The 14,452-nt window shown below is 31.5% G+C and overlaps 1 protein-coding gene across 1 annotated transcript; it reads right to left on the minus strand.

Moving 5' to 3' along the window:
* Positions 703-8,639, minus strand: LOC18587060 (11-oxo-beta-amyrin 30-oxidase). The gene is made up of 7 exons (XM_018129497.1): positions 8,172-8,639; positions 7,656-7,855; positions 5,400-6,044; positions 3,839-3,989; positions 2,124-2,303; positions 1,552-1,718; positions 703-1,301 (listed from the first exon to the last, which is right to left on the minus strand). Exons 1-7 carry the CDS (start codon positions 8,467-8,469, stop codon positions 1,194-1,196), a joined length of 1,749 nt encoding a protein of 582 aa, XP_017984986.1. The 5' UTR covers positions 8,470-8,639; the 3' UTR covers positions 703-1,193.

Below are 14,452 nucleotides of genomic sequence, written 5' to 3' on the forward strand. Positions count from 1 at the left end.
TAAATAATAATTAATTATAAATAATATATTATAAAATTTAAAGTGATAACTAATAAAATTATTAAATATAATCATATAAATAAAATTTATTATAATTTATAATAATACTTATGTATAAATTAAATATATGTATATATAATATAATTATACATTTATATATATTTATAATATTTTATGTTACGAAACATTACTAAAGTGTAATAATTATAACATATTAATATGCAAGATATACACTATCATATATTATAATATTAACATATAACTTATATCATTTAAAATATATAATTTATAATTTCATATTAATACAGATTTATAAATAAATAAATATATATAACTAAAATTAAATTATTATGATTATGATTTGTATACGTACCTATAATATCATAATATATTTTAAATATATTATTAATTAAATTTACGATCAATTTTTCTTAATATATAAAAAAATATTATATATATTACTATATATATAAATATATAAAAAATTAGTTTGATTTTTTGAGTTGATTGATCCAAAAATTTTAAACCGAGAACCAACCAAAAAACCAATTAGACTAAATATTTTAAACCAATTAGACTAAATATTTTAAACCAATTGATCCAATAAATCTATTAGACCGAATCATTTTACCCAAATTGCATTTGATTTGATGGATAATTGATCTGAATTGATTTTACTCACCCCTATATGCAAGAGAAACATCATAGTTACAGAGTATAATTTTATATCATACTAACAAGTTTTGAATTCTTATACAATATTCATTGAGTAAACATAATACAACACAGACTCCTTTAAAGGAGGAAAAAGAGAAAAAGAAAATAGTTTTATGGAGGACAATGATCAGCAGTTAAAGACCCAGCAGTCCAAAGATGGGGAAGACATGAATACAAGTTCCACTGCAAACACAGGCTCAGAGTGCTTCAAAAACAAATACTAAAAAGCTTGGCATCAAATACAGCACTTTGAGCTACTTACAAGCCAGGGATGAGAAAAAAAAAACATGAGTTTATGAAATATGCTCATGTAACATCATCCTTCCATCCACAGATAGAGCAGTAAAAAGGGCTTCTCCAACAATTCCGGAGGAAAAACAGGACGAGATGTCTTCTCCATCAAAAAGCTGGGCAATGAAAACATAATCAAAATACTAGCAACATTAGGATGACATCGTGTATCTTTCTTCAGACTTTCAGTTATTCCTTATCGCAAACGCTATTTCTGGACTTGGAAAATTTTGAAAAATAGTGTCATTTGTCATTGGTTTTGAGTTTGTCTTTGATCCTGGCTGAAGCCTCACCTGTTATGTTGATTCAAACAATACAATCAAATCTCAACATTCGGCACAGCAAAATTCAGAACTTCATGGAAAGAAAACATAATCAAAGCTCTCTCTGCTATTCCCACAAACATTAAATCTACGCCTCTATTATCTAGCATTGGCAAATAATGACCTTTTCCTATCTGATGATAACTTCATAAGAAGATTGATTGTAGCAGAAGTTGAAAGAAGCTCTACAAATTACCAAGAAGTTATTCATAGGACAAACCTCATATCGTTCAAGCAAGGATGCAAACAATCTTGCAATTCCTTGAATGACAAACTTCTGGCAAACGCAGGCACGTGTACCAGAACCGAAGGGAAGAAAAGCTGGATTCTTATTTGGATCATTCAAAACAAATGAACTCTGTCCTTGGTCCAATAGTTCAACAGGTCCTGAGCCAAAGAAAACAATTAGAAGAGACTAATATGACATCATAATCATCATACATTTCCCAGCTCAGTACTCTATGGACTGAATGGTGAGACACAACTGAATGCACACTATATCCAAAGAAGGTTAAATCCCACATCCAGAAGCAAAACACCCACATGATCATGACACATAGAGTATCCATTGGAAAGAGGTACAATCAACTCAACTAAGCTACATGGACAACAAGAAGTCACTTGCAATTGTGCAAAAGGCGTATTAATATGCTAAAGTGCATAGCACAAAACGCTAAGTGCATGACGCAGAAAAATAAAAATGACAATGTCACATAGCTTAGTGCTGAATTGGTAAGTAAAAAGTAGCACAACTCTTAATTAATAGATAGTTGGAAAGGTAGAGAGTAGAACCTGCAACGGATATATCCTTGTTCAGTGAACCGGATGTCTTTTCAGTAGTTGACAGAAAACGATATGGATTAAATTTAGCAGCATCATTACCCCAACTAGAATCATCCATCTGCACCAACTGTACAGGTACAACAAGTATTGCTCCAGCCGGTATAATTACTCCAGACTTGAGCCTCAAATCTTCAAAACATAAAGAGAGGGAAAATTTAGTATCAGTAAACATAAAAGCAGTATCATAATTAGTAATTACAATCACAACCAGTATCAAAAGCACAGTATCCAAATCATGCAACAAAAACTTATATAGAACTTGGGCTCAAAGCCTCAAAAGCATAATTCAATTCGATAGAAGAAATATAAACACTTTCAATTTTATAAAAAGAAAGTCAAATGCCACATGCCATTTTTAAAAATATAAACTAGGTCAAGTAGGCCATGTAAAATCTAAATAAGAAACAATAGAAAATAGGGGTGTATGCGTGTCAAACTTATTGATGAGCTACTTGGGCTTTTTGCTGTCAAGTCAAGCTCAGGGTTGAATAGCTCAAGTTGTCAAGCAAGCCAAGTTCAAGTTTATCAATAAATGACTTGAGTAGCTCACATGCCTACTCAAACTTTTGACTTTTTTTTTTCTCTTTAAATGTGTTTTATGCATTAGATGCATTTATATACACCAAAAAAGACGTAAAACTCAAGCTTGATATAAGCTTGATAATAGTCAAGCCCAATCTAATAGAGTTCAAATACCTTGATCACTTTTCCTAATTGAGCTCAAACTTGAAACTGAAGCTTGGTTGAGCTCAAGCCAAGCTTCATGCCTCAAGCCCTGTAATCAAGTCAAGCTTGAGCATTTTACTATGTCAACTTGACTCGATTACACCTGATACTAGAAAGGTGATTAGTAAGAGCTGTAAAAAACTTTAATAACCAATATAACAAAATAACTTGCTTCCATATTTATAAAAACATAAAACCACAATGCACATTCATATCCCCAAATTTCAAAGATACAGGCTAAAGCAGTAATCCCTTCCCGAATTTAAGAATGACAACTTGCATGATACAGCTTATATTTTACAGATTCTGAGCAATTATTTTCCAACAAGATCCTCTGTTTACGGTAGGAAAAGAAAAGAACAAAATTTTGTGATCACTTGAGTCCACACAGATAAAAACACTTAAAAATAAATGACAATTTTTAAAGTAAAACCACATAAACATAATTCTAGTAGATTGTTTAAAACAAAATTGATGCAGGAGGATTACAAGTATTGAAACCTTAAATCCTGGAAAAGCTAATTCACTATACCATCTAAGATGATACAGCAGTAGTAGAAGAAGAATGGACAGAAAAATGCCAAATAATGGCTGAATGATTATTGAAAATAAAGACCTCATGACGCTTAAAAAGTCTGATGAAAGATGTACTATAGTACAAGCACTATATATAGCTTGAAATATCTTTCATAACTAACAAGCAATTCAGATGCTAAAAAAATGTCACAAAATTAACATGGATTCCAGACACTGAACACTACAAATATGCATATAAATTTGAGGTTTTGATGTGAAATCCAGAATAGTTAGGTATTGAAAATACTTATTGCAAGTTCCATACCCATCTCCAAGGTAATTTTCAAATACTGATCAAGGAAGATTAGAAAAAGTATATCTAAATGATTGCTAATTTTAACCTCCAAAAAAGCAATGCATACCATGTTTTAGAGAACATCTCTGTAGCAAAGGCCCAGCTGGCATAAGACGAGCAGATTCATAGACAGTTGCCAACAATAAAGGCATCTTCTCTACATTAGGTTGATCTATCTCCCCTGAACCTTTCTGTGCCATAATTATCTCTGAGTAAATCTGCAGAAGTTCAATTTCAAAGACACAAATCAGTTGCAATCTGTGGCCTTCAACTTCAAAATTTAGTCCATAAACAAATCAGAAAAAAATTATGTTAGTTGACTTTTCTTTTCAACTAATAAATAGTAAGGAAAAGAAACATACGAGTGATCAGTTCAGCACAAATCTGTTAGGTATCTTAGGGATTAAAAATCCTAAAACCTAATCCTAACCCAATAAGGACTCTTAGTGCACAACAACTTTGCTCCAGAAAAGTTGAATTTACTAAAACTACTATTTGCACTGGAACCCAAAAAATGATATCTTAAGAGTCACAGAGTATGCTATCTTAAGAGAACTTTAATATTGCACACACAAGCAACTTGAACAAGTAAGAGATTTCTCCTCTATCAAAAAATAACCTAGCACTAGATTGACATAAAATTCTAACACAAAATTCTATCCTGCTTCATACCATACTCCAGAAAACGATTCTGCCAGGGCATACTGTCTAAATAGAACCGTAACATATTGCATTTGTCATGCAACTTAAATTTTTCCTTCATTCACTATTCCAGAAATAACTTTCCTATGCTAACCAAAGACTACCACCTTTATCCCCCACAATCCATACCATATTCCTACCCAATCCTAACATCTGACAGCACCTTTCTCCTTTCTCCTCTCTATCTACCTTGTTAGCAAACTAGCTGGTAAACTTGCATTAATTTAAACCCACACCTAACCAACCCCAAAAATGTTGCATCCATAACTACAAACCAAATCTTCAAGTACATCTTTATCCACAAAAAATTGTGCAAAACTGACCCATTCTATAAACAGAACTTGTGCACACAGGACAATCCTGATAGACATTCTAGCGCAGAGGTCATTAAGGACTACAAGCAAATGTATTCACAATCGAATAGCAGCACTTTCATAAATAATCAATATTATTGGCAAGTCAATCATTTCTATTGATGAAGCATGAAATATAAAATCAATTAAAGTACTTTCACATGATATAATCAATTAAAGTAATATAAACAACATGACAACTACAATAACAATAACAATTAAGGAACTAATTAAAACATTAATGCAGTAAACGGTGCAGTGACTTTACAGAAACATATATGGTAAAGATAATTACTTGAAAAGGAAGGCATCATGCAACAAACATGAAACAGAAAAGAAAGAAAGAACAATGACCCTTGTAATGATGAAGTCTATTTCAGACACCAATTGTATAGAAGAACACAGAGTTTCAGAAATACTTAGCAAAATATTCAAGAATGAGTCATTCAAACTACTAGCTCTGTCCACAGGTCTGAGGCCTTTTAACATCAGTTCTTTTATGGTGTAATTCTGTGAGCAGAGAAGTAAATAGATAAGGCGGAAAATAAAGAAAAAGGAATAGAGGATGCCTACCTTATGCTGTATTTCTGGATGAGTAACAAGCCTCACCAACATATTGCTGATCAAACCTGCTGTTGTTAAGCATCCATGAAACATCATACCCATAATATTGCCACAAGGTTCTTCTCTTGCCTTAAGATGGCAATTAAGCTCTTCCAGGGAAAAGAAATCTTGCAAAAAGATGCCAGAATAGGATTTTGAACCAACTGTGGCCTCCATTCCAGCATTTGCAGTTTCATTATGAGAGACTGGATCCATGCCATGGTATAGCTTGTAATTTTTACTGCACTGTTGAACAAGATCTTGAGTTAGGCATTTCAACTTTGTACATATTCGTTGATACCTCCAAAATCCTCGTTCCCAAAAGGGAGTAACACTATATGAGGCCCAAAAGCAAGCATCCTTAGCAATCCTCATCAAGAGCTCCTCATAAATAGTTGCCTTAGACCAAGCCAAGAATGTGTCACCAAAGAGCATAGCTCCAAGCAAAGTGAAGGCCATATGCTGAGAAACCATCTTACAATCAATACTTCCTTTGCCCATGATGTGGTGTAATTTTTCCATGATACAATCCACAGCCTTGGTAGGGATCACATTTGCTCTCTCAATCAATCTTCCATTCAATTCAGATGCCAATGACTCTCTTCTCTTTTCCACCTTCAGATCATGCAAAGAAAAAGAATCCTTAAATTAGAGGGGTGGGGAATAAAAAAAGGGGAGAGGTGTTCAATCATGTTATCAAAGGAAAAATGAAAAAAGAGAGAAGATATACGATCATTTTCTTATATGTTATTTCTTTTAAATAACCTTTTTGTTGGAATAATTTGAAGATCAAACAAAACATATCATCCATATGGTGGTTGCAGACACCAGATTATCAAAGCTTCATCAAACAGCACATGCCTACTCATGTATTAAAAAAATCTTTTATCCAGCCTCAACGTCAGCAAGCAAAGAATTAGAGAGATTGTATCACTTCAATTTAATCCCAAAGTTAATTTTTGTTAAAAAAAAGGATTTAACAGACACTTAATTACAAAAGTTTAGGAGCAATTAGAAAGGAAAACCTTAAATGGCAGTATAAGTAAATCAGGAAAATGCACAAGAGAAACCATATGAACAGGATTGCTCCCTCCCTCTCTCCCTTAAAGAGCAGCTACTAAATTACAGAAATATTAATTAATGAAGACAACAGTCATAGGCAAGCTATTGAAACAGAACAGGGTACTCAAGATATATAGTCAATTGATACTTTGAAGGTTTTAAAGAAAAACAGGCCCTGTATAGCACACTAAGAAGGGGTACGATATCAACCATAGACCTCTGCAATCATAGAATGTCTAATGAAAGTTTTTTTCTCTCCTCACACAATCCTTAATTTGCAAGAATAATGAGCTCGAACCACATAATCCTTGCTATGCAAGAGTAATGTGCTATAGGCATCATTCAAAGCATATTCTACTATCATTTTATTTTCCTATAGCTCCTTCCTTAATCTACCTGAAAAGTTTTTTCTTATTCCCTTCAGTTAGCCACCAAAATCACAATTGTATCCCATAGCTATTTCCCTCCTAAAAGAAAAATCTCTACCATTCCAAAACTGTGCTTCATCACCATCATAAGTAAAGCAACAGATTCTAAGGTCCCAATCAACTTTGATCCCTCCATTGACTTAACCATAGGCGAGAAGACAACTGGTTTTGTCATATTGTATGCTTAAAGATGATGAAGATGCTAATTTTAGCATCCACAGATTTGTTCATACAATGGCTTCATTATGCATCCATAAGTCATTAACAACAGAAAGAATAAGTAATGCTCTCTCTGATCGTTGCCTTTACTACTCTTTTCTCCATGCATCTGTTTACAAAGGCAAATAATATTTTTGACAGTTTAAATAATAAAATTTAATTTTTTTTTTTTATTAACACAATGCCTGATTCACTTTTATATACAACGATTATGTTTGAATGCACATCACAATCTAGTTATTTCTTAGTTTTCGTTGAATATGATTTTCCCTTCTACCATTTGCTTGCGATTTTTTGACCTTTGAGGTAACAAAAAGAAATCAGTTAAAAACCAAGAGCAAAAGCAGCATTCAAAAATAGTCCAAGCAAAGCTAATATTGTTTGTAAACATGGTTCCTTGAACAGAAACACCTGTCCTATTGATTTGGATAAGCTCTGATCATTCCTGACCAGTAATCTACTCTATCCGCAATTTAAAAACAACAATAACAGCAAAATAAACTTGTAGCGTAAGTACCTTATCAAAAGAAGAAGCAAAGAGGGTGGATCGTCCAAAGGCCAAACGGAAAGCCTTTCCGGTCAACGGCAGTTTATCCTTAGCCTTCAACAGCATCTCTTTGATAAGTTCTGGCTCTTTTATTGAAACCAAAAGCTGTGTAGGGCCCAACCATAACTTCACAACTGATCCATAGTCCCCATGAGAATCTGACAAGAGCTCTGGAAAAGAAAAACAAAATTTGCAGTTCAAAAAAAAAAAATTTTGACAATCCAAGAAGGACCCAGATTCCAAAATTTAATTCCTAATTCGTTCTAGTAACAGCTACGAAAATCTAATTGACAAACAAAGAAAATCCCAGAGTCTAAAATCCAATTACTGATCATTAAAGAAAAGCAAAAGCTTTACTGATGAGAAAAAATAAATATGATTTTGGCAAACCAAGAAAACCCCATATTCTAAAAATCCAATTACTCATCAGTTTGGATTAAAAAATTATGCAAAGTTGAAAGAAAAGAAGAAGTAGTAGTTTTTTACCTGTGAGACTTTGTTTGGAGACAGTATTGAAATGGCCATAAAAGGAAGGACAAGGAGGGCCAGGAATTTTGCGAGCCTGAGTCCATAACTTGAAGAGCTGAAAAAGCTTGTTAGTAAGGAGACAAGTGATGGTTATAAGAGAAATCCAAAGAAAAGCATTGATTTCCCAAACAGCATAGTCTCTAAGGAAACGAGAAGTGTCCAGGGAATAATCACAAGAGCCAGAATTCCATGCTCGCACAAAGAAGGAAAGGAAAGGGTTGGAAGTAGCAGTAGTGGTAGCGGTACATGACTTCATTTTCTTTTGGTTACAACTGTTTTGTCATTAGGAGAAAACTTTGGCTTTTGATGGGATTTTGGAAGGGAATGGGATGTGGTGCCCTGCTGCTTCAGCTTCTGTGAAAATTTGAGGTTCGGTTTTGGTCGTTTTTTGACTTTGGTGGAGCGTGTTTGATTGATGATAAAATATGGCAAAGCATGTGCCACTTGAGGAGACGTGGGATCCAACAACATCTAGCCTTTCGGTTCTACTCATTAAAAGCAAAACATATTTGGAGGTAGACATCATTTGCACGAAATATATGTTTCTCTGAAAAAAAAACGAAAATTTAGTTATTGTTAAGTGTCACGGATATCCTATTCTGCGTTTTAGTAAAATATAAAATAAATTTTTATTTATAAATATTTTTTTTATTTAATAAAATTTTTATTTAGATCAAAAATCTAAATTTATGATAAGCGATACTTTAATTTATATTACCTTTTCACTTACGTGAAATTTTTTATTGAGATATCAATATCAAAATAGGTTCGAACTAAGATGATATTAAGATCGAAATAGTATTAATATGAGAGATGAGCCTCAACCAAAGTAATATTCGGATCCGGATAATATCAATATAAGAAATAAAATAGATTTTAAATTTATAAATAAGAATTTTATTTCACATAATAAATTTTTTTTTTGAGTTGAAAGTATTTTTTTTGTTATTTTGATTTTTTTTTAAATGATTTCATCTAGAAACATCCTATAAGGAAAAGATGAATAAAAAAAAGACAGGAGGAATATTATTTCACCTATATTTTTAATTATATAAAAATGTCTAATTAAAATAAAATTTGATTGTGAAGTGCAAAAATAGAAGAAGAAAAAAAAGATATTTTGTTAAAGATTTTTATACTTAAATGTTTGACAGTACACCTTTATTATTTTATATATACTTAAATTCTAAAAAGACGGCCCAAGCGTCCGCCTAACGTGCACTAGGCAAGCCATATTCAGCCATGGCTAATAAAGCTGACGGGTCGAAGCAGGTGATGGAACCGCCCTAACAAGGTTGAATTCTGCTATGGCATTTATTGACCCAATCCCTAACCTACTGCTAACTTTAATATCCTCATCACCAGATACCTCCTGCTGCCACACTTCAAATAATTTAACAAGGAAAGTAGTGGTCTATAGGCTTGCCATGCCTGCTTCTGTCCCTCTCTCCAATCCACTTGCATACCAGGCTTGACTATGGAGGCGGCCTTGATATGGACAGCTATCAAATTTTGTACTGATGTAATAATAACAAAAACAGCATTTAATTACTAGAAATGGGGGTCGAAATCTTGTATGTACAAGTCTTGTTCGTACATGTTCCTCGTAGAGCCCATTTCATAGCTCATCGACTGGGATACCTTTGCTCGTGTTGAGATATCCGTCCGGACATTTTCAATAATAACAATTAAAAATTAAAAAAATTTAAATAATTATAATTATTAAAGAGTTATATTTATTTAAATAATAAAAGTTTATACATCCATAATTTTTTTACATTATAAATAAGGTGGATAAAACTTTAAGAAAAGACATTTGTATTTATCTTAAAATAATTTCTTTGTTTTACCATTTTGTGATCTAACAATATCTTGTAGCTTTTACTAATTTTTGTTTGATTTTGGATTCCTCCTAGGCTCCTGTCCCCATGGCCCTTTGCTATTTAGTAAGATGACAAAAGAAAGAGGTCCCCATACGAGAATAAGAAAAAGAACCTGAAGTAGATAAAGATGGCACTGAAAATGATGACCTAATTTATGTATCTTTTTGTGTTCCTTTTAGATTTGTCTACACTAGTGTTAGAAAAAATGATTTAGGGTTACTCGCAAATCAATTTAGTTGGGTGATTAATTTTAAATATGTATTGATTCAATCTCTACACGGATGATTTATGATTTAAATTCTTTCTAATAAACGTTAGCAAAAATTGATCGAATGTCATTAATGTTAAACTTATTTGCTTTGGATCATAAAATGAGATTGCATATTGATATTTAGATCCATCTAAGAATATATTGCCCACCTTCTTAAACTAGTTGATCTTTAATCAATTTTACCTTTTATTTTACTTGTTAATTTCCTTTTGGTTTTAATGTGTTTTTCATGGTTATTTACTATATAGTATTTCTTTCAATAAATAATTAATGGCCCCAATGATGCACATGTGACAGTTGTTGACTAGTGAATCACAGGTTTATATAAAGGCCACAAGTAAAGATATGCTTCAAATCATGGAACTTCTTAAGGTTGTGTAGCAAATAAGTTTGGGTAATAAATTTTTATAAAAAATAAAAGGAAATGTTGACTTGTGTCTATGGAGGTAATATTTATCGAAAAAAGTTATATTTAATGCATTTTTTATCTTGAATTTAGAAAGAATTATGTATTAAATAGAAAATTATTTTTTAAAATAATATTTTAACTAACTTTACCAAATGTTTATAAACACCCAACCCATACAATGAATTTGGTGGCAACTTGCAAGTTCAAAAGGTGAAAGGACCCTGACAATTGCCTCATCCCAAAAGCAAAGGGCTTTTGAATGTATTAGGGATAGGACGTGAAAAAGGGGCTTAAGGAAAAGTTGTTTGTCAGAAAGAGATCCTCATGGAAGGTGTGGCACGACCTATTCAAACACATGCACGTCTCACGAGTTTACCTTTTTAATTTAAAAATATATTTATAAGATAAAAAAATTCTTACTTATCAAGCTATGATTTATTTAATTTTTTATTGATGTAAATTTTGTACTTTTTTTTTGCTCAATTGTACAATTTTCTTAATTATATTAACTTTTTTATTTAAAAAAAATATCTATCTCGACCTTTATCAATAAAAAGTTGAATAAGTTCTTATAGGGATAGTAATGGATACTCTTTAATTGAGTATTTATTTATGAGTATCTAACTCGATTATCTAGGGTTTGAATATCTTATATTCAGATTTGAGACAGATATAACCGCGTTTATAAATAAATATGTATAAAATATATTGTATGCTTTTAAAAGGGGCTAAACATTAACGATGCTCTTAGACAACCAATAGTCTTGTCAATTTAATCAAATCTATTTTTTAATAGATGAAAAGGAATTATATTTTTTTTTTCACTTAATTAAAGATATATATATTTTTTTCTCTAACTCTAAATAGGTATTTAACGAGTAGTTTTAAAATAATAGGATACAAGTTTAGGTAATATTTTTAAATTTTATTTGCATAATTATAAGGTTTGGGTATCTTATAATTATAGAATTCGTATTATAATATTTAAAAAATAATGGATATTTTACCTATTGACTTCATATGTCTTTCATGATAACAAAACATTCTTCATTTTTTTATGTCTAACTATATAACTTAAGTGTGCAAGACAAAGTTTAAATTCTTTAACAGAGTTGTTTGAAAGCAAGTCAAGAAGCTTGCTCAATTACAAGATAAGTTAATCAGTTAAGACAAGCAAAGAGGAACGAACTTAGTGAAGATAGAATGTTGTTAACTAATTAACATGAAGCTTTAATCGATTAATGCAAAACTAAATGCTATACAAATGCAAGATAGAAAAGCCTTGGTCAGTTAACGTAAGGTTTAACTAATTAAAAGGGTGTTGGAAGTAAGACAAAAGCTCGCTAATCGATTAACCAAAAGGGTTAATTGATTAAAGTTCAAACTTGGAGTACCTAAAAGCGCTAAAATTCAAATTTAAAGTGAAATTGATCGTTAAACAACATCAAATGAGGAGATCCAAATTTGAAGATTTCTAAATCAGTTGAAGCCTATTTTAATTAGTTAAAGATAAAAAGAGAAAAGTTTCAACTAGTTAAAGGGGAAATTAATTAGTTTTAAAAAAAAAGCTGGCAAAAAGTAGTGTTTGAAAATGTCACAAAACATAAAAGTTCATAATGGGTTTAAGCCACCTTTAACCGGTTAACACAGTTAAAGAGACTGCCAAACAAAAAATACTTAATCAGTTAACGCTTACTTTTAACTAATTAAAGATTTATAGTTAGCACATTTGAATTTAATCACTAAAAGACAAAGTAACAGCTATAGTGGGTTCAAAACTGTTTCAAATGGTCAGAATTTGTCTCCAACAACTGGAAATTGTTTTTCAAGTATTTAAAGGGTCTCCACAACAGTTAAAAAGGTTAAGAGTTTGTGAGAGCCTAAAGAGTAAAAACCTTTTCATTTACACTAGTATTCCACTATTATCTTCGTAAAAGTGTTTAAACTTAAACTTGTATATCTTAAATCAGCTAAATGATCATTTGTACCTTATTTTTCTCTTATTTCTTGTTTGATTAGAGTGTGCGAGACACTCTAAAGGTTATTGTAAGAGTTTAGAGCTTGAGCTGGAAGCTCACTTTGTAAAAGCTTGGTGAAAGCTATTAATTTCACTAGTTTTAGTGAAGTTGGATTGAAAATCTTAGATTAAAAGCTCATTTTATAAAAACTTGGTGAAAACTGTTAATTCCATTGACTTTAGTGAAGTTGGATTAAAAATCTTTGATTGGGAATATTAAAGTAGTGGATGTAAGTTAAGTGGACTAAACCATTATAAATATAATGTTTTATCCACTTCTCTTAACCTCTTTTTACTAGATGTTAACTAACCTCAACAAATTCCTAAACCATCCATTTCAAAATCTTCCAAACGGTTTTAAATTCCAAACGTTAGTTTCAAAAATATTTTTAAGTATTATTCACCCTCTTTAGCACTCCTTTTGAGATTAACACTATCTGTTGACAATTTTAAATTATGATACCATTTGTTACAAGTTTGCATTATCAATCCAAAATAAAATGCCTATTAAATGGATTCTTACTTATAAATTTATAACTTATCACATCTTTTAATGATATAAGATCCGTGATTCATGCGAGTATAATAAAGGTGTAAAGGACTTAGGTCTCATAAGACAAATGCACCTACCCCATGTTTGGTTCCATATGTGGTGGGGCAACTACAATTACAGATATGAACCAAAAATTAAGAATGCTTCTCATCAGATCCATATAATTCAAGTTCTTATATTTTATTTTATGAAAAATAAAAATTAAAAACAAAAAGTCAAGTAAATGAATTCAAGTTCAAATCTAGAGACTCACAAGCAAGTTCATGTCCCCCAAAAGGTAAAAGGCATCCTACCTCCACTTTTTTTTTTTTCAACATTCCCGTATATTTGAATCCCTTTTCAAAATCAAGAAAACTGTCCTTTCCTTTGTAGGGCAACAGATTTTAATTCTACAAACAATACATTGTACAGAAGCACAACTCACAGTTGGGATGGTGTTAAGCATGCATAATAACATGGTGAAAGTATTAGTTCATGGAGATGGACTAGTGAAGTGAAGTCCAAATATTGTTCTACCAAGCAAATTTGGGGGCCAAGTTTCTAAAAACATTGTGGGGATTCATAGACAAGTTGGCAGAGTGGTGCAATAGTTTTTTTTTTTTTAAATTTTAAAAAATAAAATTTGAACCTTACTTTTTAAGTAGGAAATCATGTACTAATTAATAAATTAAATGTTTCGATTCAGTGTGGTGTAGTGGTTATTGTGCTAGCAGTTGGGTTTTTAGAGTTGCTTGGACCTTGGAGTGCTTCTATCTCTACTTTATTTGACTCAAGGTATGAAGTTTTCAACTGATGTTGCCCCATTTTGAATTGCATTATAAGGAGGAGGTGGTTCACAACAGGCTTTAATGGTGTTGCAGGTTAGAAACATGACTTGAAAGAGGAGTTAACACAAGTTTTGCTTAATCCATTACCTTTTTATTGGTTATTTTAGTGTTCTTTGTTTCTCCATGTCTAGCTTAGCTTGTAAACTGCTACAATTTCTTCCTTTTGTAGTAAATATGCCTTTATGTTTTTTTGGATAAATAAAATCTCTTTTACCAAAAAAAATATCACTTTTTTATTATTAAGATTATCAAAGTATAATAGATTAATTACTCATTGAT

Source organism: Theobroma cacao, chromosome 10 (assembly GCF_000208745.1).
Source record: "Theobroma cacao cultivar B97-61/B2 chromosome 10, Criollo_cocoa_genome_V2, whole genome shotgun sequence".
Lineage (NCBI taxonomy): Eukaryota > Viridiplantae > Streptophyta > Magnoliopsida > Malvales > Malvaceae > Theobroma > Theobroma cacao.

Excerpts from the sequence above, each read along its gene's own strand:
- LOC18587060 (XM_018129497.1), bottom strand. The coding sequence starts at position 8,469 with ATGAAGTCATGTACCGCTACCACTACTGCTACTTCCAACCCTTTCCTT. Across the intron at positions 1,719-2,123 it reads CAAGGATATATCCGTTGCAG|GACCTGTTGAACTATTGGAC; the intron begins GTTCTACTCTCT and ends TCTTTGGCTCAG. Across the intron at positions 1,302-1,551 it reads CCTTGCTTGAACGATATGAG|GTGAGGCTTCAGCCAGGATC; the intron begins GTTTGTCCTATG and ends TCAACATAACAG.